At 40.2% G+C, this 25,256-nt stretch overlaps 1 protein-coding gene across 1 annotated transcript in view; it reads left to right on the top strand.

Annotated features, from left to right (window-relative positions):
* adam19a (ADAM metallopeptidase domain 19a) overlaps positions 1 to 25,256 on the top strand; it is a 288,250-nt gene that overhangs the window by 31,565 nt on the left and 231,429 nt on the right. The window contains exon 2 of the mRNA XM_033609823.2: positions 22,604 to 22,683. Within this exon, the coding sequence (XP_033465714.1) occupies positions 22,604 to 22,683 (80 nt within the window). The remainder of the gene's footprint in view (positions 1 to 22,603; positions 22,684 to 25,256) is intronic.

The following is a 25,256-nucleotide window of genomic DNA, read 5'->3' as shown; positions in this document are numbered from 1 at the left end:
TATGAGGCATGGAGGGGACAAGGCGTTGAATGACTTCACAAAGAGTGAAAAACAAGGACATTGGATATGTTCGTACTTTCTTGACAATGAAAGAGGACTGAATACACACTGACTAATACAAGTGATAGCACTTCAACAATCTGGGTTTTAAGGGCTGATATTAATTACACTTTCCCTCCCAGTGGGCTATATTCTGTACTGGTACTTATTAGGGGTGTGCCATCTTAGGCACCTCACGATTCCACTCGATTACGATTCAGGGTGCTACGATTCGATTATTAAACGATTCTAACGATTATTACGATTATCACGATCATTGATGCATCTTTTTCCCCATACAGGATTTCTTTTAAACAATATATATTCGTCAGTATCCATTAATTAAAGTAAACAAACAAATTTACCTCCATTATCTTTTATTTATATCAGACCAAACGATCTAACACATTTCCCACAACAAAAAGCTGCTCTTATTTCATAAAGTGTAATACATAAAGTGCCTTTAGAAATAAGACTTCTTTTAACCAAATTTCTGTACTGGCAGGATTGATACAAAACAAATAGCTTATTCTGCTTATTCAGTAATAGAAAATAAAGACCTCCAAACAAAATCCTTTAAAAATAAAACTTGTAACCAAAAGTCCTCAGCCTTTTTCACAGATTTCGGTACTAGCACTTTCATTCACTGCTGGTCATTATTATCCACTTCCTATTATTTTTATTATTATTACTATTATTGTTATTGTTATTTATCGCTGTCTCTTGTATTTTTTGTACTTATTTGCATGCCTAGTTATTTAAGTTTTTTAAGTTTAAATTTGAAATCTTTGAAATCTGACTTTTTTTTTTTTTTTTTCTCAATTATGGGATCAATAAAGGTGTATCTTATCTTATCTTATCTTATCTTATCATAGCAAGTTTAATACAAAACAGATTATTACAGCTTATTCTGCTTATTCAGAAATAAGTAATAAGTAAAAAGAGTTCTGTAGGTTTAATACAAAAACTATTAGCTTGTTCAGCTTATTCAGTCTGATCTAACATAAAGGATACTTTATTCAGTAATAATAAAGACTTCTAAACAAAGTATTCAATGAGCAGTATAGCATCCCACAACAAACATTTTGCTACCCACAACCAAAAGCAGCTTCAAATCTAAATAAGTGGCGGATGAATAAAAGAACAGAATGAATTAAATCATGCCAAGGCATGTAAGTGCAAAATGGAGGCAAATGTGCAGCTACTCGTCATCATCATTGCTGTCTTCGCTATTGCTATCATCAGTCTCATCAGGATTGTAAACTTTCAAGTTCTTATGCAAGAACAGGAGCTAGTCGACATGCTCCGAATCAAGTGTGCTCCGCTGTGCAGTTACAATGTCTCCTGCAGTAGAGAACACTCTCTCTGCAGAGACACGCTTGAGGTGCTGTCTCATGTTTGTCGTGTTACCACTGTACTTGATTCTTGTTTTACACGCCTTACACACCGAGTAGCTTTTGTCAATGCTCTTTCTGTCTTCATGTTTATAAAAACCGAAATGCCTCCACACGCTGGATTTTAACCCTGACAAGTGAACCTCACGCTCAGTGACAGTAGCCAGCGAGTTAGCTGCCGCCATGTTGGCAGTCTGTTATGAGTCTGTCCCTTAAAACTGCCCGGGCGGCTTTTTTCGTTCCAGCCAACTTCGGGGTGCTGTGGTTGTGTTTCTGTGATTTCACTATCATGGAAAATAATCGATTTTTGAACATTTGTTAATCGTTTTTGACCGTCACGTGTGGCATTGTGATGCATCTAAGAATCGATGCATTGGCACACCCCTAGTACTTATATCCTTATATGTTTTAAGCCATGGTAGTACGGTAGCGGTAGAGCGGTGGCTCTAGTGATGGCAGTGGTAGTAGGTATGTTGGTCCAGAGTAAAAAATCTCAACCACTATTGGATGGATTGTCATGAACTTTTGTTCAGACATGGGCAGTAGGTCCCAATAGGATGAGTCATGATGACTCTAGCGCCACCACCAGGTTGGCATTGTTGGTTAGAGTGAATATTCTTGAAGATTGTTGGATAGATTGCCATACAATTTGGTTAAGACATTCCTGATCCCCACAGGATGAACTGTGAGAAAGGTAGTTTGGCATGTGCCCTCGGTGATGACATCATAAAATCTCAGCTTACTGACCATTTTCTTGTCATTTTTTATTCCTCTGCACCGGCGATGGCTATGGCCAAAGGCGTTATGTTTTTGTGTGTTTCCATCCTATTCTTGTGTGTTCTTTGGCACAAACATTTGGATTAAATGATGTACTGATTACATTTTGGTAGTTAAAGGTCAAGATCAATGTGACCTTGCGTCCATGGCTTTCTCAAGACCATGATATCTCAAGAAAGCCTCTAGGGAATTTCTTGAAATTTAGCACAAACGTCCACTATGACTAAATGATAAATGAGTGGATTTTAGTATTCAACAGTCACTGTGACCTCACAAAACAGGTTTTTGGCCATTACTCAAGAATTCACATGCTTAGTATGATTAAATTTCACACAAATGTCCAATAGGATAAAATGATGAAGTGATGACATCTATGTACAGAAGGTCAAAGGTCAACTTCACTGTGCCATCATAACGTTCTGCAAAAACACTTTCTGGCCATTATTCAACAGGTTTAGGCTAGTAAAGTTAGTTAGGTTGCACCTAATGCTTTTTTTTTTATTTATTAATCCAGCATTTTTTTTCAATTAGTAGCCTTATCTAACAACTAATGTATTGATTATGCTAAATTTTATTAAATTAAATATATTTTTTCATTACTCAATTCATATAACACTTAAATAACCCCAAGGTAAATTATAACAATAACAACAACTTGTCTCATATATATTTAGATATTTTATTCTCTTAGAAATAATGACATTAGTGGGATATTTTGAAATTAGTCTAATTTCTACCTCACTGTTGTGTTATATTAATGATAACAATAGGTCTTATGTGTCAAATCAGAAAGTACTGGATCTCAAATTCAAAAGCATTGCTGTAACACATACATTAATTTAATCACTGTCGGAGACTCTAACACAATCTGGAATGTCAGTTTTTGTTGCTGGTGCATGCCAAAATAAACAGAAAATATAAAAAAATATATACAGCTGAATAACAATGTTAGATGATGCATGCAGTACTATTAGTGACGGTGTAGAAAGTTTAAGTAACTACTGCTAACAGAAACATGTTCCACGTGTTGATAATCCTAATATTTTAATGCTTGGGTGGGGACAGAAAGTAAACAGGATGGACATTTTGACTTTGTAGGCAAAGTTTTCAGCTGCATCTCATTCTCTGGAGGAATCCATGCTTTCAGTGGGTGCAGCCTACCTAATTGCGACGTGCTGACGCATGTTTTGCAAATCAACGTATTTTTGTAATAGATGATGTTGGTTACATTGATGAATCACTTAACCACTAAAGGTTAGTATGGTTAGATATAGGAAGAGGAAAATGTTGAGGATGTACCTTAAAATGACTCAAAATTCACTCAGAGTTCACACAGTTTTGAACACCCGTCCCCTGGCAAAGGTCCTGTGTTTGTGACCCTTTGCAAACTGAATTGTTCAGGACCACTTCCTTCGTTAGTCCTGTCATCACATTAGTCACCTGATCTCAGCCTTCCAACACGCGTGGGTTATGCACAAATTTTACTGCATTGCTTTTCAGAGGGAAAGGTACCAACAGTGTACGAGAACAGCCTGACAGATTACATGTGGTATTGAGATCTGAGCCTTAACCACAAAAAGATGAGCATCAGTGGAATTGGATCTAGTCCTTATCAAAGTTACCATTGCATTTTGGTGGAGGCAAAAATCTCATCTGAAAACTCTGGCAACTAAAACCAAACCTATCTACATGGCTGGATACAACTAGAGGTAAGTGATTTGTAAGTGAGCGGTTTGTGTAATTTGGTGAAACAAAGCTCCATTGCCAAACTGATATGACGTTCAGTGTTCTCCAGTCATGCATCATGCACTATCACATCTGGTGTGACAAAGCTGTCAGAGCACGGCAGTCCAGGCCGCAGCAGCTGCTCTATCAGCCCATTTCATGCTTCCTAAAACCAGACGCTACAGTTAACAATCAGCAGTGTCCAGGTCCATTCACTCAGCACAAAGCAATGATGGAAAGTGTTTTCCTCGGGGATCTGGCATAGAATGCCTGCTTCCTACTCTTTCCCAGACTTAAAATGCTATTTATGATGATTTTATTTACTTATTTTTCTAAGACTATCGCTGCAGGGAATAACCTCTGTAATTGTTGAATGCTCTATATGCTTAAAAACCTTGTTAGTTGTGGTCTGGACAACACAGTTTATCCCTTGCAGTATTCATGAGAATCAGCATGTGGCTACAATTGAACTGTATTTAGCCTATTTATAGCCAAATCAATGCGGTTTGGGTCTTTTGAAATGTAAATGACTTCCACCTAATTTTGTGTTCTCTAATCCTTGTCCACTATTAAGCTTCCAAGTAACACAGAAAGCCTGGATGCAACTGATTTTGTGCTTAAGCATCTTAGAATTAGAGATAATCACACATGGACTAAATTCCCATAGAATAAAACACAGGCGAAACGCGAGCCTGAAAAATCAGCAGAATCAATGTGAAAGCCTTAGTATAGAAATAATAGCTTTTTTTTTTTTTTCTTGGAGCATTTCACTCGTGTGGAGTTATTAAAAGTTTTACAATTTTCTCATGGGTCACTGAGGTGTCTAATCTATTGTAGGTGGAGAAAATGAGTCATAACCCTTGGGGCAATTAAAGGTGGATCCCACAATTAAGCATCAAGAGAAACGCGCTGTGACTCTTTTTGTAGCACTGATGACATTTCTCCTCTGTCCTTACCCTTCATTTGACATATATGCTGCTGTTCTTACATGTTTTATTCTAATTACCTATTGTCACTTCTCTATTAATCTTGTCAATAGAATGGTCATGGTCTTATCTATATGCTATTTTCTAATACTGCAGTTACCCACTTTTCTCATGGGGAGTTTAATTTCATCTAATTTACAGGAACTTGAAGCTGGGGTAGGCAAAAATCTGGAAATGGCAAAAAATAAAACAGCATAATTTGAATTATACTCTCCTCCTGCAGCTCTCCCCTCTCTGTCCTAAGCTCCTCCCATCAGACGACCACGGCCATATGCAGGCGCTTTATACAGTAACAGTGTTTCCCATACATTGATTTACTCAATCTTATTTCATTGCAGAGTTGTGCACAGGGCATTTGCTTAGCCCCTCTTTGCCCTGTACTTATTTTCTCTGCTTATTAAACCACAAATGAGACAAGAATTAGCTAGTAAGCCACCCCACTAGTGATGCATGGGTCAGGGTTTTTTAATGACCCACTATGAGAGCCAAGTACTCATCCATCTTTCAAGTGGTTACATCTTAAGTATGATCTTAAGTATGACACATCTGATATCCTATGTGGTTTATTTACATGAACACACAGCTGATGGGTACAGTGGTTTGTTTACATGACCTAATAACAGAATATTTAACGGGTTCAGTGTAGATAGAGAGGTGCTTGCTTGCTGTTAGGACACAGTGTTATTCCTACATACTTGCAGAGGGAAATATTTTCACTGGACACTATGACTGGGGAGATTCAAGGAGGTTGGACAGATTTCCTTGGTCAAAAGCCTGAGTGCAGCATCATTGATGATAAAGCTGTTTGCTGTGTGAGAGACAACGAGAGAGATGGAGAGAGGTGAAGAGGAGGTGGAAGTTGGATTATTGCACAGTGTTTCTGTAAGTTACTATTAACTTACTCAGAGAGCTGTTTTGTCACTTTATGATCCACCCGCCAAAAATTCAACTTACAACTTCAACTCAAAGCTTACCCGAACCACCAGAACTGCGGGTTGACCCATGGGACCCACGGGCTGTGGGTCGACCTGTGCATCACTACACTCTACAGTCCCTCCTCCTCACTCTCCGCCACTGTGGACTGTCTTCCCAGGAGAAGAGTGGGCAACAGGTCTTTAGTTGCTGTCTGCTGCAGCCAGAATTCAGCCAGTGCAAACCCCCCATCGCGGGGTGTCACAGCGGGCTGGTGGCCAGCGGCAGTGCTAGGTTTAACCTGTGTAACTGCAGCAACAAAAACTTTGCTGATCTGGCGGGGAGTCGGGGCTTTGCAGGTTAGTCCTGACTGGATTCATGTTACCATGATTGCTGACAGGGGGTCTGTCTCTGGAGCCACCGCCCGCTCCCCTTCCAGGAGAGGGGGTCTGTAGTGGTGGGGAGTGAGGTGGAGGACATACCGTAATTTGAGGTTCTAGCTAATGTTAGCTACATAAATGAACATGCATCTGCAGCTGTGAGCCTTTTGCTCTGGTTAGCAGAAGGCTAAAGAAAACATAGAGAGGCTAAACATTTTCTCTTTATCTGTGAAAGGTTTTGTCTATTTTGACATTTTGTTTATTGTCAGTCTCACTTTTAGATTCTCTTTCTGAGGAGTCCATCCTCCGTTTTTAGGTTGCTGTTTTCCCATGTACATAGTTGTTGCCAATGCTGGAATAGCAACTTTATCTGTAGGATTCTCCGCCAATGAATCATGCTTTCACCAACTGAAGGGACGTGCTTGCTAGTGCTGCACGATTTGATAAAAATGTGCGATTGCGATTTGAATGGACAATATCGTGATTTGCGATTGCGATTACAATATAACACATAAATGGTATCATTAGTCTTCTTGCTTGATTCAGTGTTTCCCCTACATTATATCAGGGGGGCACTGACCTGACCTGACATAGTTGTTATGGACAGTGTAAATAACCATCAACAGACAGAGCACAGTCAAACACGTTGCTCACACAGCAGCGCAGCACGGCACTGTACACACAGTGGAGCGAGCCTGTGTTGCGTTCAGGCGTCGTCACGTAAATGACAAATTCCATCATGCTGTAGCACAACACAGCAGCATGACAAGTGGGCCGAAACCGAGCAAAATTGCTCAATTTTTCATTTGTTATTATATAGTTTGTTATGGAGTCTGTGATTTCCCTGTGACACTTACAAATGTTTGTGTAACTGTGCTTTGTTGTTTTATGAGGCTCTGGCGGCTTTCAGTTGTCTCTTTGTCTTTAACTTTACACGGCTCGGCTTTCTCTCGCATGCATTCTTTCTACTTTTCTCTGAGCTGTGTCAAGTGCTGATATAGATTGGTCGTGTTGCCGCGGGATGTGGCGACTTTAATTTTTAAAGTTTTACACAGCACGTCTTTCTGTTAAATCGCAAATCGCAGCCTTTTATGCGGTTATGTAATCGCACAGCCTGACATCGCTATTGCGATTACATTAATTGTGCAGCACTAGTGCTCACACATCTGCATTTGTAGAACAGCCAACAGGAAACACCCTCTCTCTGAAATGACCTGTGATTGGTCTCCTGTCATGGTCAAGATTTTCTGATGTCTGTTAACAGAGCCAAGAGGAAGTGCATAGGTCCAGTTTTCTCTCAAACCACTTGATACATAATTAGAACAATTATCATGGGATATTTGCCCAATAACACCAAAATGAAACTGCCTGCCCCAGCTTTAAATCTGTCCACCTTGAATTAAATACATTATGTAGTGTAGTTCTGCGTAGAAATTATATGAATACCTTGTGTCTACTTAGGCAAACAAAAGAAATGAAACACATTATTTCAGCTTATTACAGTGTGTTTATTTAGATAGATGTGCTTTCTGAAAGCAAATTGAAGAATCATTCAACCTTGAATTCTAATTGGTAAGAAAATAAAATTATGTCAGGTTTTGTGGATTATTTTCCAAAACTGCAAAAGCCATCTCATGTTACTGCATACAATTAAGGAAGCATGCATAACTTAAATGTCTCTTAATGGACAAAGACCACTCTGTGTCATGTCTTAAGTTACAGGCTTCCATTAAATTTGCAACATTTCATTATAATTTTATTTATGATATTGATGGATATAATTTTTTGCACAGCAGGAAAAAATTACCTGTAGTTATTTATAGCTCTAAAAATGTATGAAGATGCAGGGAAACTGAGACGGACTGGGTGATGGCATGCCATTAAATGTCCTGGTCTGACCTTGAAGCAGACACTTTGCATTTACATAGTCTGCACCCCGGCCCAGTAATCCAAAAGGATGTCTTAAAACTTAACTGATTTAGTCTTATGTTAGGGCACCTGCAGTGGCAGAGTGAACACTAGGTTTGTTGAGAGAATATATATCAGCTTATGTTAATTTGTTCACATGCCATTAGTACATATTTTTGAAAATAACACCTTGAATGTGGTAATTAAAGGTCCAGTGTGTAGGATTTAGGGATATATACTGGAATATAATATAAGTATGTTTTCTTTAGTGTATAATCACCCAAAAATAATTATTGTAGTGTTTTTCTTACCTTAGACTAAACAATTTATATTTACATAGTAGGGCTGTAGCCTCCTGGTCGACTGGTCAATTATTTGGTCGATATGCTCTCGTCCGACCAAATTCTCATTGGTCAAATAATCGCTGTGTTACTTTCATAAGGAGAAAAGTGCTATATCAATAGCTTTCCAGGATTAATCCATTATTTCCTGCGGTGGGAGGGACAGGCTAAGTTATCTGTGAAAATTGGGGTGTTTTCAAAACACCCTGTGGGTCGACAACACCAACACCAAACCAAGCCCTATTAAATAGGGAGTGGATCCTCGTCTATGGAGATCACCATGTTGCAAAGGGACAGTTCACCTCAAAATAAAAAAATACATATTTTTTCTATTACCTGTAGTGCTGTTTATCATTCCTGATTGTTTTGGTGTGAGTTGCTGAGAGTTGGAAATATTAGCCGTCAAGATGTCTGCCTTCTAGATGGCGCTCAGCTTGTGGTGCTCAAAGCGCCAAAAAAACCTTTGAAAAACTGAGTCACAATGTCTCTTTCCAGAAATCACGCCCAGTTACTCAACATTATCCACAGACCTTGTTGTTTGCAGTTTCATGGTGGAACTATTTTCTTTCCACCAAACTACACCCACTTTCTGGATCACCACACAGAAGGAACCATGCATCTACTCAAAGACGAGAGGCTTGTGCTCATGCGAGATGTAAACATTAATGGCGTCCCCCTCAAGTGTGCTGTAACATGAGCTAGCTCAGTGGTGCTAGGTGAGCTATCAGTATATGCACACTTCCTTCTGCATGGTGATCTGCGTGTGTAGTTTGGTAGAAAAGAAAATAGTTCCTACTACGGATACTGAACATCAGTATCAGCCGATATTCACCTTGTTGACTGGCATCAGGATATTGGCAAATAGGATGACATTCACTAATGGCAGTAGCCGAAATTTTTCTGTTGTTTCAGCACGTCAGCTTGCACAAGCTAAAAAGCAGGGCTTGAGACTATTGGCCAGAAACTTAAATTAATGAGCAGGTACAAGAAGAATACTATGACAATGACAACAGCTCACACTTACGTAACAAGATGGCTAATTGCAGCTGGTGGCAGCAACTAACAGCCAAAGGGGCTGCATTGAGTGACATTATGATACGTTCAAGCTCTATACAGTAAAAATGTGTATTCAGCAAAGGTAAATTGTTACATTCTCATGATGTGATTCATGTCATCTTGTAAAATGCAGTTTTTGTTGAGAAACTTGAATAAATACAGCTTTTTGAGGCAGAAATATGTTGATGTTTTCACTGCAATGTAGTATAGATATTAAAGAGGTAATTATGATATATTAAACATAGTAAAACGCTTTTGAAGTACTTAGTTTTACTATAAAGACGTTTTTCATGTGAAAGGGTATATGAAAGTTTGTTTTATAAACCTGTATGATTGAACTTGTGCTCATTCAAAGGTAGTTTAAGGGCTGAATAACTCAAAAACTTATTTTTATGGTTTACATTTCTTTGTTTCCCTGACACAAAAAGAGGGATAAATAACAACAAAAACAAAAGAAACAATATATCATCGTCGGCCCAGAATTTCAAAATCGGTGTATTACTAGATCCTTCATGAATCTGCTCACAACAAAGTCTGTGGATTATCTCGAGTAGCCGCTGATGTTTGCAAAGAGAAATTGCTGTCGAGTTTTTCAAATGTATTTTTGGCACTTTGAGCGCCACAAGCTGAGTGCCACCTTGTTCCATTATACTGGAGAGAAGGCAGAGGTCTCTACGGCCGACATCTCCAACACTCGGCAACTCACACCAAAACTATCTAGATTGGTAAATAGCTCTTGAGGTTTAAAGAAAAATACTTCAGATTGGGTGTAAAATGGCAAATACATATCCCCCTAATCAGTGGCACACTTTCATAAATGTCTCCCCAAAGTCCAGTGTGGATTACATCATGTAGTACAGTTTGTCAGAGCCCTGCAGTTTTGTTAATGTTGACTTTAAACTGCCTTCAGAGCGCCACAAAAAGTGGATTTTAAATCAGCAAAGTGGGCTGCTGTTCTTTAGGGAGCTGCGAGAGGCCGAGCTTCACCTCTTAACCTTATTCCATCATGGGATTTTCAGTTTATGGAGCTCCCAACTTGTAGAGGAGCTGAAAAACTGTGTATGGCATATAACACCTTCTTAAACATAAATTGATTTTCTTTGGACCCAGGGGCAGTCGTTGTGGAAGACATGGTGAACTGTCTCTCTCAAACTTTGTCCAACTCATCATTCTCCTTCTGCCTCAGAGTGGTGCAGAGGTCAGGGCGCTGTGAAACTTTGAAGCCACTCGGCGCTCTGCAGCCTCTGCCTTTCCACACAAGCCGACGTAAAACTCTCCAGCAGTACTAACAGAGCTCTAATAGGAGACAAGACGGAGAGGAGGGTGAGGAACAAGACATGAAAGGAAGCATTTAAAAGATCATTTACCATAGAGAGCTCTATCTCTGTCTCTGACTGTGAACGGATGCCCCGAGGTTGGGGTTTGAGCAGGCGGATAAGACGGTGTATCCAATGAGCTCTCTGCTAAACTAGGGAATGAGGTTTAGGTTCTTGGTTAGAGGAGCGGCACCTCTCATCCTTTTTGCCTGTCCTTATCCTTTTCCATCCACCCATCCATGCATCCATCCATCCATCCACTGCTGCTTTATTCTTCCCCTGCAGAATGGAGGAGATCGGCTTACCCAGCACACATGTACCACCTGACAGACACACTCACACACACTGTCACACAAAGTGATTTTGTAATTGAAAAGCTTCACAAGAGACTCTGTGGAAGTGTCGCAGCCAGGAGAAGCAAAGCAAAGAACAGCAGTGATTTGTTGACTCAGAGGTTGGGTATCGCATCTGCCTGGTGTTTATTAAGCGCCCCAGAGCCTCGTCGAGCCGCAGTCGATCATTCAGCAGGAGCGGCGTGATCGAGAGCCTCATCCCCTCCAACCTCTAATGCCTCTGCTGAAGCTATTAGCCAGCCTTAATGTTTTCTGCAGAGGGGATGCCATAATGACAGACTCCAGACCAATGTGTCATTTGTTGATTTTGGCAGTAAATGAATATTGAATACAGATGTTCATGTTTTCTAGGCCATATCTTGGGCACTGCCACAAACACTCCCCTGACCCTGTTTGAAAAATGGAGCTAAAGTAAGATTTGAAATGTTCTAAAGCTCAGGAAGCTTGGAAAATATACCAAAATCTCCTAGTTTGGACTTGGATTTACTCCTTTCACTACAGCCACTGTAAGCATAAACCACTGTATCTGAACAAAGCTCCCTTATTTTCTAGTGTCAAATCAATACCATATCTCTGCCATTAGAGTTCTTTTATAAGCTCAAAGTGAATCACCATCATTTTCCATATAATCTCAAGTAGAATGAGTGGGCATTCTTGTTCTTCGTGCTATATGCGGAGGTGGGGGCTTGGGAGACGAGGGTGAAGCTCAGCTGGAGCCTAAGTGCATTTACAAATGTAGAATTTCCATTAAATTCTAATATCTTAACCATGCTGCGCTTTGAGCAACCACGATCAGAGCTGGTGATGTTTCCATACAGCAGGAACTGCATGGGACAAGTTGCTGTCACTATAGTTGCCAGTCAGTAGATTGGATTTAATTCAGGTTACTACAACGATAATTTTTAAAAGAAATTGTTCGGGGGGGACGGACGGATGGACGGACGGACAGACGGACAGACTTTAATGTCAAACTCACCAGTTTGAATGTTTTTGAGGCTTAAAGTTCTGCATAATTTAGGGCGTGGCAAATTTAGTGACAGGAGGGTGCCATATGTTTGCAAGTTGCTACCATGGTGACAACATTGGTTAGGTAACGTGACCATGGTGTAACCCCAGATTCACAGAGTATAGGCGTAGCCTTAGCTGTCGTTATTTCAGTGTGTTTTAATCTCACCAAAGTTAATTGTAATGTTATGGTCCTGTTAAAAAGTCCTGTACAGCGTTGTTTGTATTTATATTTAGATGAAACTTAGCATTAGCATTTGTATTAAAGCAGTTAACCATATCTGTAAATGCAACATGCTAACCAAGCTAATGTGAGGGTTATCTCCACCCTCTTGTCCAAATATGGCCACTTCTGGCTCCAGTAATCCAAGATGCAAACTCGAGGCTTCAAAACAGGAGTCTCAAGCCCCCAAAGAACAGAGCCGGTCTTTAAAACCAATTTAACATAGAGGCCAAAAGTGGAATTACAACGACCAGGTTCGTCACATGATGCCTTGTGGCCCAAAAAGATTTTATCCCATAGACTTACATTGTGAAAAAGACATCTGAAAATTCATGGATATACAGTAGTTTTTGAAGGTCACAAATACCGCAAAATGACTTGTTTCACTTGAGCCGCAAGATTAAATAATTTTATTCACATTGAAGTTAATACACAGGAAATGGTCCAGTGTGGCATAAAACTGAATGAATACCTCATTGTACCAGAGGCGAGGCAAAGCAGCAGCAAACTAGTGGGTGTTTTTACACTTCACATTATAGTAGATTAATCAAATGAATGCATCTTGTTGTTAAAATGATCCAGTTAGTTAATTCCGTCCAGCCTACATGGTGTGTTGCGTCCGTGCCCCATGTATTCCGACCACAGTGTGCTTGCTCTGTGGGCCCCACGATGCAGAAGATTCAGGTTATTTCATACTATGGAAATTAAGCTTTTTTGGCTTCATGCACCACTTCCATAGGAATGAATGGGGACCTGCCTCCAACGCTGTACCCAGGGCTCTTTATGCATCCACGCGGAGTCTACAAACCAATGGGTGAAGTCACGGTGGCTACGTCTATTATTTTATACAATTTGTGTTTGAAACTAGATTGATGAGAGATATTTAGAGCTTAAAAACATGAGTTTTTTTTTTTTTTTTTTTTATCATGATGGAACAAGAATAGGATATCAAAACCCAAAGCTCAATGGAAATTTAGGAGCCCTCATATGTTTGAGTATGAAAGAGATTCACTTCAAATCCAGGTCCTGTACAATATTTGATATTAATTCAATAACTAAAATAAATAAATGAGAAAAAAATAAATAAAAAGGCTCAACTGTCTGACACCACATTTATGACAAAGGTGGTGAATTCAATAACAACAGAACTATGACATTGGTTGCTGTTTTTCTCCATTTCCCTGGTGCAGTATTTCCTTTGCTGACGAAAAAGGAACATAGAAAATATCCAGATCTAGATGTAGACCTTTTATTATTGAATGAGCAGTTGGCAGGCGGCAGCTAATCTCCGTGACTAAGTCAACACCTTCTGTAGCTGCTTCATGATAAAAGACTTCCAGTTGTTTGTTAGTGGAAAGATTATATAGTGAGGGGGTAGGAATTGTTGAGTTTGCATTAACAGGCTGTAGTAGTAACAGAAGTACTAACACAACAAAGAACTTTGTCACAGCTCTGTACAAAAGGAGAGCCAGAGAGCATTGGATCTGTACAATGGAGAAAAGAAAGATATGTCACTGTTAGAATTTACTGAAAGCATAGCTATTCCTTTGAAAATGGGGCTGCATCTTTCTAGTTGCACGCATGACCACACGTCGAGTCAATCACTTTACCTTTATGTCAACACGTCGTGGTTGAGGACTGGCACCAGCCCCGCTCCGTGCCATTATTGTTGGTCAGTGTGGTTGCCTCCTGATGTGAGCATGCAATGGAAATACAAATGAGCACAGCATGCCACACCATGCACCACGTGTGCAGTCAACATCTCAGACAACCACAGACACCCACTTCTTTCCATTCCACTCTGCTCAACTCATTATTTCGCTTGCCCCTTTCATGAAATCCTCAAATGTCACAGAAATGTTTCCCCCTCCCTGTCTGAAGCAATTCCAGGCCAAATGCTGCTGACATTTTATGGATTCCTTTCAGTGTTATCAGCGATTAATGATGACCTTTGCTTGGGGGGGCTAAAGCATTTGATCTTCCCCTACTAGAAGAAACAAGGCTATCAGCATTTGATTTCAAAGTCAAATTCACCTTGGGTTGCTTTTTGATATCAAGCACATTCCTCAGCAGACTCTATGGCTTACTACATCCCCTTTATGGAGGTGTTATTTAGCTATGCAGATTGTACAATACACAAAGCGCTCTTGACAATGAGAGAGCTTAATGGATTACTGTACCACCAGAGAGAGATACGAGCGCCTTTCAGGGCCCTGTGGGAATTCAATGCTTTTTAGGAGCATATGTGACAGGAACATGGCAGGGGCCTGTGGCGGCTTGTGAGGCGCTCTTGCTGGGCACAATTGATAAAGCAGAGTGATGGACTTTCTCAGTGGGCTTTTAGCCCAGATAGATGCTCACTTAAAGGGTGAATGGCTAAGAGAGCAGTCTAGCTCAGTAGGGAGTTGGGTTGTGTGCTCTCAGATTTGGCACCACTGACTCAGTGCCACTTAATTTCAGACATATTCTACAAATACTGAGTCAGTAAGCAGAAAGCAGCATTCTGTAAGACTTTAAACGCACAGTGTACACTATGAATGTGTTGTGTGGCTTTCATGTAGGCCTGTCTTTTTTAGATAAAAATGTAATTTCTACAGCCTGAGGTGTATCAAATAGTGACTGTAATCTGTGTGTCAACAGTAGAGTTTGATTAAAGACTACATTCACATTACAGATAAAATGCTGAATTCTGTAGCTGTGACTTACAAGGTAGAACACTAATCGGAAGGTCGGCGGTCCACATGTGGACTGGAGGCAGCAGTCACCAGTCCGAAGGGATAGTATGCCATTATAGTCACATGAATCCACTGACTTTGAAGTCCAGGCATCAAGTTAATGCCACCCTTCCTGCTGTACTCAAAGATTCCTCAACTTTATGCTTCACTTCTCTGTAGAGCATGGGTACAGTTGTGTCAGGGAAAAAAAAAAACGTCGGAACGGAGTCACATACCTGGGTTCCAGTGTTTTTAGCCTTTGTTTTCAACAAAGCTGTATGGACGCAGATTTTGTGCATGAAGCAGGTGATGGACTGTGTTATTTTCTGAGCTCTCTCAGAGTTGGATGCTAAGCTAAGTGTGTCCACTGTTGGTTTATTTTTCGGCAGAGCAGGGTTAGCGTTAGCTTGGCCGTCAGCGGCTAAAGATATCTCTGAATGGTGGAGTGTGAGCTGAGCCCTCATGTTTGTAGTATTCCAAGAGTATTTTATTCTCATATGACACTGCTTGCAAATTGCATGTGTCATATCCAAGTCCTCCTTTCCTTCTATGCTGAAAAATCATAAATAAGTCTTGATGTTTGATTTAAATGCCAATGCCACATTTCTGATTTCTTTCTCTGGTGCTTCCATCTTTCTTTTGATGAATTTCCAGCCAGATGCTGCTGACTGAGACCTGCACTGACCTTACCAGGAAAAAAGTTGTGTTACAATGTGTATTTGCAAAAATTGATAATGTATATAATAAAAGATTGATACTTGGCATCCTTGTATCGATATGTGCAAAATATCGCAATATTAGGCTATATCGTTTTATTCCCCCACCTCTACCAGATCTGACCTATCTCCAGATGTGAACCCTCTGTCTGTTTATGTTTAAGGTGACCTATCTGACATCAGTGTGAACGGATCTCTGCCCTGAAATGCCTCACATGGAACCAGTAATGTCACACACATGCGTATTGGAACAACCAAAAATGCCACATTTGCAAGGCACAAGCATTTGGGGAAAAATGAATGACATACGAGGGCAAGCGTTCATCTCCAGAATGATTTGTAGTGGAGCTCGGATGAAAGTTTGTCATGTTGATTAGGGGACTGCCCACGGTTCCAAAGGGCTGTGGGTAAATAGTGTGCAGGATGACGTCATTGGACCTTCATCATTCTGCATAATAATTAGCCATGTGCGTCTGTATTGGAGAATGTGTACCTATTTTCAGAGCACAGTGTGTTTGTGTTTGGGATAATGGACTGTCCTAAAATGGGCTTTTGGTCCAGTAGGACTTTTTTCAGACTGTTGAGGCTTTGGAAATATGAGCCGTCAGAAGAATGGCATGAGGGTAAGAAGACGAAGGAATACATAAGCCAACGCTCTATTAGAAGCTATTGCTGGTAGTTCTGTGGAGAGAGAGAGTGGGTGCTGGAGGAATCAGGAGTGGTGGGGCTGCGATGTGGAGGGTTTCACAGAGAAACAGTACCTCTAAAACTCAAAGATGTCTAGGGCTGTATTCTGATATCTCTATCCGTGCCTCACGACAACACTGTGACGGCATGTAGGAAAGCTGTCCCTGTCAGAAAGTGGCAGTCAAGCTCTATTTGCTAGTGACTGAGGCAGCCTGCTGCAGCAGCGGTATGGCAGCATTCTGTAGTTTAAAAGGGCTGCTCCAACACTGTATGGTGAATGATCTGTGCCGTCAAGGTGAAATATGACGTGGAAAAACCATGGATGGAGAAAAGAAACACATGAACTCTGATATGACCGTTCTCACAATGGTCACAGGGCCAGTGATCGGATATGTATCACATTTAGGATCACGTGAAAATGGAGCATGTCTGTTGAAAAAAAACCCCCAGATATCTGTGTCCACCCTACTCTGAAAAAAATCACATGTATCACAGGAAAGCAAAAAAAGTCTTTATCACATATTGCCTCTGACAGTGTGTGTCATCTTAGCATGCATCAGTGATAGCAAAAGCAGTTGTAATGAGGATCAGGGGTCTTCAGATTATATGCAATCTGAATCCAGTGTTGAATCTGGTCTTTGAGTCTTCTAAACATTTTAGGTTTCGCTATTTAACATAAGAGAAGTTGTCAACAGGGATGTCCGGAGCTGATCTTAAGGATCAGTGCTGTGGCCAATCCAGGCATATTTTAATGAATCGTACCAGCTAAAATAAAACCGATCAAAATCCCATCCTTTCGAGGCTGTATTCTGCTGTCGTGTTCACCTCAGCCTGCTAGTGTTACCACAGTGCGAGCTGCATATCCAAGTGAAAATTAGAGTGTGTTAATGTGAGAAATTATCTGGGCGCACCTTAAATGAGACTGAGTCCAGACACTGAGGTTGGCAACATGCCTGGATTTGCTAAACAGAAATGCTAATTTTTATCTCATTAGCAAAGAGCAGCGTATCAAACATTCAGGCGGCAACTTCCCTTTTTTTAGTTGAATCTGACTGCCGCTTTCACCTGTTAAAATTACATGGTGGGGGAGGAGGATCATATCAACTGTCAATCATTAATATGAGTTCTATAAGTAACTTGATGAGGTAACAAAATAAACCAAATCTGTTGTCTGGTTTGTTTTCTCTCTGCAGGCGGTGTTTGTATTCTGCCAGAGATGTGTTGTGGAGGAAAAACATCCTCTCTGTAACACCACTGTACAAACAAGTGTTTCTACAGTGAAAAAAAACTTGGACATCCTTAGTTGTAAACAACCTAATACTTAGGAACTGAAACTCAACTTAGGAACTGAAACTTTTCTGGGCTTTTCAGCTAAATGACTACCAAAATGTTTTGTACATTGCTGTTTGCCAATGAAGAAAGAGTGAGGAGATATCAAAAGATCTGATAAAGGGTTTCATTCTGATCTTAACAAATTGGAGTATTTTACCCATATGGAACTGGATTATGTACAATATTTAAGGATAAAAATAGTTATCATCTGTCTTTGTACAGAATAATGTACCTTTGGATAAGTCATCACCTCTTTCTCTTCCCCATAATATCTCTTAGGTTACTGCAAGCCTGAACTACCAACACTGTCTCACAGAAATACATAAAATGGACAAGACCTCTTGAGGGCTTATTTATGCTTAACGTCAGATACGAAGACGGAGACAGACACGGAGACAGACAGAACTTCCTGTCCGTGTTTGTGTCTTCTGTATTTTTGCATGTTTTCTGAAAGTTGGATGAAATGGAGCAGTACTACCGGAGATTGCGGAGGCAGTGTAGCGTAGTTACAGAAGAATTGGTAATATAGAAAAAGGAATTCTCTGTCCATGCCGGGATGTATACATGGCCGCGCAGACTTCCGCCGTCTAAAATGCTGCCTCCATTTAAAAGTACAATGTCACGAACTCCTCCATTGTGCCTTGTATGTGGCTGTGTGAAACTTTTGACTCTGCCCTCTAGTGCCATCGACTGGCTGTATCTATGACATCATAATAGACGCATGGAAGTATGAGCACAGTGACACTGACAACATTTGAAAAAGACGTATCCATTTTTGTACATTAGGGGGTATAAATGAGCTTTAACAATGCACTACATGATCGTAGGCACGAAATGTCCTAAAGTTATGTGTTTGCAACACGAAAACAAAGTCGGTGCAAAGTCTTTTATGAACTGCAACAGTTTTGTTATGAAACCGTAGCAGTTTGGTTAGGTTTAGGTGAAGAAAAACACTTGTTCCGGTAGGTTTGGGAAACAATAGTCAATTAGTTTCAGGAAAAGATTGTAGTGTTCATTAAAATAACTATGTACGTGACGTAAATGAAATAAACCTACGTACTTTGCCTATTTTCAAGGGTCATTATTCAACATTAAGTAACTTTACGTAAAGTTACTTAATGTAAGGTGACAGAGGTTAGGTTTAGGCAAGTAAAGTTACTGTGGTTAGGTTTATGAAAAGAAACATAGTGAGGACGTGCCTTAAAATTATTTAAAGTTCACATGGTTCTAATCACAGGTTATATGGGGAAAGTCTTGGAGGAATGTCCATTTTTTTGTGACCCATCCACCACTGCAACCTGCTTCCTTACAAGGACTACTCGGGCACTTCCTTTTTTACTCCTGTCAGCGCAGTGGTCATGTGATTGCTTTCCAAAATACGTGGATTATTCACAAATTACTGGCTTGTCATTATGTGGGATAAATACGAATTTTAGTGCATTACTATTCGTAGGAAAACGTACAAACAGTGCATGAGAACAGCCTGTGTAGTTACGTTGAACACCTACGTAATGTTACATAATATCTGTGAAGTCATGTAACTACACTGTAACTACACAGGACACGTCTCAGTTGAAAGTCCATGTATGTGTGACCCATCCACCACAACTCTCGCCTGCCCTTGTCGGCCTTGTCCACCATGACAGAAGATCGTCATTGACTTTGCATTGGCATTGTTTTTATGTTGCCAGCACACAATTTTAACACATTTTGTGCCCACCATGATGCGATGACTGCATTATGACTTTGCGTCCATTTCACATGTAACTGCATATTTAATCTGAACATGAGTGCTGAGCAGTGTTAAGATCATCTCTGTGTTTCAGTGTCTGGCTCCTATTTACCTGATATGGGCGAGTTGATTGGTTCCTATGTGCCAGCCAAAAAATGGTGATGGGGCGGGGGGCTAAATTGTTCTAAGGCAGGACAATTATACATACAGTACACATGCCTCTACTGCTGTCCTCATGCTGATGGGTTAATAACCAGTTCTGTAGTCCTGAGCTGATTATTGCTCAGTCTTTATTGACTTGTGGAGAGTAAACTCAGGCAGTGTGATCTTCTCATTTCCCATAACCCTTCTCATTTCTTGTTGGCTCCTGCTTAAAACACCTTCTCTCCTATTCATTTGGTAAACATGGAAATGGAGATCATTACAAAATCTTGTCTTCCAGTCTTCTTTTGTGCTTTGCCAACTGTGTGTTCTTATGTGTGTGTTTGATTCAAATGCTTGATAAACTGCAGACTGGGGTCTTTATAAGTCCATTACACTGTTATTGCATCTTGTTCTGTCTTCCAGATGATATCAGCAAAATGTTCCCCAGAGTTGAAATGAAAGTTCTTAAATCCCCCTCTGTCTGTTCTGTTCATTGCTATTCTACTAAAATAAAATGGTGATGTTCCAATGCTATCTGTGATAGAATGTATAGCTGGCCCGGGCTGACGTGTATGAATCACTCACTTTTAAATTCTCCATCCCAAGAAGTGTTTTTGTCAAATTGAAGTGGGCTCATGATTCATCTGAGCTAATCTAGTCATCCTGTTGAGATCCCTGCTCAGTGAAAATGGGAGCCATTATTCCACACAACTGCATTGGTGCATTGACTCAAACAAAGCTAGGAAGACAAATGCAGAAAGAGAACCTGAAAAAAGAACAGTTTTCCAATGATTGCGGCATATTTACTTTAGTTTTTAATTAACTTTCCTGAAGATAGGCTGTTGGTGATAGGCCTTTGCATAGAGAAAACTGTGGTGAAAATGTGACATGAATTTATTTAATTTACTGCACTTGCAGCATTTTAGCTGTTGTCACGACAGTGGCAGGGGCCAGATTATAAAATAGTGTACTGACAAAGAACATGTATATTTGGAGACCTCAAACATACTCCAAGCATCCTTCAGATCATGGAGTACCAGGTTCTCTAATTTGAGCCAGTATAATAAGGGATGAAAAGAAGAATAAAAGAAAAAAAAAAATACAGTTTCACAAATTATCCAGCAGTCATCTGTGACATGCCAGAGGCATTTGTACCCTAAAATGGCCATAATTGATCTTCATCAAATGACAATATGAAAATAATGTGACAGTGTGAAAGGGGTCTCGGGTAGCGGTGAGCGCACAGAGAATGATCTCTTGAACCTGCAGCTCCCCTCAGCTTTACACAGCTTTATAGTGAGTTCCAGTTCATCGTTTTGCTGTTTTGTTCATTCTCACCACTCTCACAGCAGGCAGAGAAAAATACTGTAAAACCCACTGTACACTACCTGCTCAGCAGCAAACAGCAGACAGACATAGTTAGAGGCTAGCTGGTGAACATAGTGGAGCATTTAGCAGATAGAGACAGATATTTTTCTCAGGAGTTGGTGGAGACCAAACCAGAGCTAAAAAATTATGCTACATAACTGATGAATGTGTGATTAAGCAGCTCACCATATCCACTTTAAAGGGGATGATATGTCAGTTGTGTGTTTGCAACTTGTTTCTGCTGCCCCCAAGTATTAAACGTGTTATTGCATGTTTGAATGTGATTAATTTTGTGTTAGTTTTAAACATTCTATTTATTTACATCAGTGGATTATTTTTCCTTTGTCTGATCTTTCCATTATCATCCCTTTGTGCTGGTGACAGCCTTGGCCAGAGGCATAATGTTTTTGGGTTGACCATCTGTCTATCTATACACCCGTTTCTCAACTGTTTGTCCGTCCACTCATCTGTGCGTTTGTCCCATTCTTGTGAATGCATTATCTCCAGAACACTGGCGAAATTCCTTCAAATTTGGCACTAACATCCTCTTGGACTCAAGGATGAACTTTTTAGAATTTGGTAGTCAAAGATCAAGGTCACTGTGACCTCGTCTGTCACATTCTTGTGAAAGCGATATCTCATGATCACCTTGACGGAATTTTGTCCACTTGGTTTCAAGGACAAACTTATTAGATTTTGGTGGTCAAAGATCAAGGTCACTGTGACCTCATCTGTCACATTCTTGTGAAAGTGATATCTCAAATACACTTTTTGGAAATTTCATCAAATTTGGCAGACATTTCTATTTGAATTCAACAATGAACTTATTAGAATTTGATAGTCAAAGGTCAAGGTCACTGTGGCCTCACAAAACATGTTTTTGGCTATAACTCAAGTGTTCATAAGTGTAACAAAATTTCTCACAAATGTATAATAGATTGAAATAATGAAGTGATGATATTTTATATCCAAAAGGTCAAAGTTCAGCCTCACTATGATGTCATAATGTTCTGCATAAACTCTTCTATAGCCATTATTCAACATCATAACTTAAGAACAGAAGGCAAGACATTTGGTCAGGTACTGAATTGGTTACAGTGAACTTGAAATTGTCCTGATTGTATAGTTCTTCTTTTCTGCCGGATTGAAGATGTGTGTGAAGCATCCATGTTTTAGAATTTGTAGCTTATTTTCAGGAACATCAATATTTGGTGACTATTTGATGATTTCATAGCTCCATATGGTCTGCACAGACCTGGATGTAAACTGTAACTTAACTGGTTGGCAGAGATATATAACCGTGAGGCGGTAATTCTAGTTTCTCAATGACATAGTGACAGAGCCCTGAGCCGTGAGTTGACCCTGTTGATTTAACTGCTCTTTTTAACCTTTTACTTGCAAGTGTTCTCCATCTGCATTGACCTGCCTGTAATGTTACAGTCTATGTACGCAGTCCTATATCCTATTAATCTCCCTCCTACTTTGTGTCTTGCAGAGCTGCGTGGGGGAAGGACAGTGACAGCGCAGTGGCTTTCTCAAAGCCGAAGCAAGAGGGAGGCTGAAACCTCGACACAGGTCAGATATCTCATCAACCTTTGTCTGATCTTTGTTTCCCTGACACTGGTCTTGCCACATCAAAAACAACTCAATACTACAACTGGCTTGCCGTTGGCCATTGGTTTAACTCTTCATGATTACACCAATATATCTGGTTGATAACAAGAGGGAAGGTCTAAAGTCTGCTTGTGGCCCCAAGAGCGAGTAGTGTTTATTACATCTAACAAGATTAAAGTGTTGTACAAAGCCAGCAACACACAGTTTTTTGTCCTGTTGCTAGAGCCTCACCAGCGGCAGGACCTAAAATGTAACTTTGTAGAAAAGCCATGGGAGCATAAAAATCAAAAGTGTTCATCTATAATAAAGTGTGTCTCAACATATGCTTAGATAATGAAAGTAATGTCTGATGACACCATCTCTCAGGACTTCTATGGCCTTTGTATTTACATTTTTAATCATCACAGACAACTGAGAGATGCACCTTGGTCACTGTGTGGTTTTATGGGTGAATGAAGGATGTCTGTTCTTGTGGTTCTGTACTTGTATCCCGAGGGGACACTTGACTCTGTAGTGTGATTATTGATATGGAAGCTTTTTACTGCCCTCATTTTCAGCCCACAGTCGGCCTCGTCATCCACAACCTCCTCACTGAGCACACACACGCACACACACACGCACACACACACACACACACACACACACAAACTGACACACACACACGCACCCATATACTCTACATACACATGCACACACAGGTGGGAGGACAAGCACATTAAAGACTATGTGCCCTTTAGAAAAATGATGAGGCGGAAAAGGAGTTTCTCACCGGTGTTGCACGAGCAGTCAAAGAACAGACAGTTTTAACTTAGCGCAGCATATTCCAATAAGATTAACAGCAGGACATTTGTAATAGAAGGCTTAGGTTGTGAAACTGTCCCTAAAACGTCCTGAGAACAACAGCACCTTGGAAATGGTGGTCTTAGAAAAGCATAGGGTAGGTGCTTCTGCATAGAAGTAAATGTGATGTGACATCATAGGGATCCTGATAGAAAGCACTCAGTGACTTAGACAATGAGAACTTTAGGAAATACAAAAGCAGGACTAATGGCAACAAAAAACACATATTTATGTGTTCAATAAATTGGTTAACCTGACCCCAGATTTGGATGAGCTATACATTTCTTGTGACATTACACAATAATTATTTTTTAAAATAACCCTACATCCATATTTTACATAATCTGACTTTGTTGATAAGTAGGCTATAACTTTAATTTGTTTTTTAAAGAATTCCAACCAAATAATGTGTTAAGCATAACATTTTACAGTGTAAAAATAAACTAAGCTTTCTGGTGGACAAACTATGTAATAGTGAGTCTGCTTCTAAATAACCTCCAACATATCTTTGGCTTCTTCATTTCTTGTGTTTTATCAGCCAACATACACACCGAGACCAATATATGTGTGACAAGCTAATATCAACTGATAAAATGGTCTGGCTGGTTGTCGTTGGGCTCTGGTAAATGAGTTAGACTACTTAATTATTCAAATCCAGCAAACAAACATGAAGCAATCACAGTTGTGGCCAAAAGGCTAGTGTTATAGAACTTGCACATTAGCCTAACACCACACCCAGTGAATATCTGATAAAAAAAAATAGTTAACATTACTATAACTTCTGGCTAGCACTACCTTAACTACTAGCTAGCACCACTGTAACTACTTGCTGACACTACCGTTACTACTTAATAGCACTACCTTAACCATTAGTTAGCACTACCGTAACTTGCTAGCACGACTGTAACTACTTGCTAGCACTACCACAACTACTTGCTGGCGCTACTTTCAAAATGTCATTGGTCCAAATCATTTTGCGGGCTTTTTAAAAAAAAATGTATCCACTGATTTACAGCATCTCTTTCACAATGTAAGTCTAAAGAAAAAGTCTTTTGGGCCCAATGGCATAACACGACAGACATGGAAGTTGTAAGTCTAAGGTTTGGCCTCTGAAAAATTGGCTTTAAAACCTGGCTCTGTGACTGCTGGCTTGAAGTGGGCAGGTAGTGAAGGGATTTGTAACATAAAGATTTGCTGGTGAAAGCAAACCAGTCACCCTTCCCTTTCTTTCAAACTGCTGTCCAGTGATGTCTCTGAATAAGGAAAGCTTCTCCTCCCTAATTGTTGAAACATCTCAGAAGCATTTATAGCAGATGTGCAGATGAGTAACTGTGGTTGGTTTAGGGTCAGAGCGACTGACAACCTGTTAAGTCAGTGATATCTGTTATTGTTGACACTGTATCGGCTGGAGTTGTCCAGCTAAGCATGAAAACGTGGCTCAGTGCCTTGCTGTACAGATGTCCCTGCTTGGCCTGATGGTTGCCTTGGCAAGAGAGGAAAAGATGGGGTGGGTTTGAAGGGAATGGGAGGAAAAGAGAGACTGTAGCCAAAGCTTGAGGCATGACACTCTCAGAGCAGCCATCAGTCTTATGGAGGACCTCTGTTCAACAAGAAAGCAAGAAACAGATAGCAGGGCCTGGCTTTCGCATTGGAATAATGATGGGAGAATGACAGGGCTGACAAAAGTCTTGCCT

Source organism: Epinephelus lanceolatus, chromosome 22, assembly GCF_041903045.1.
Source record: "Epinephelus lanceolatus isolate andai-2023 chromosome 22, ASM4190304v1, whole genome shotgun sequence".
In the NCBI taxonomy this organism is placed as follows: Eukaryota; Metazoa; Chordata; class Actinopteri; order Perciformes; family Serranidae; genus Epinephelus; species Epinephelus lanceolatus.
Note: the sequence above shows the minus strand (reverse complement) of the source record. Positions and strands in the feature narration are given on the sequence as shown.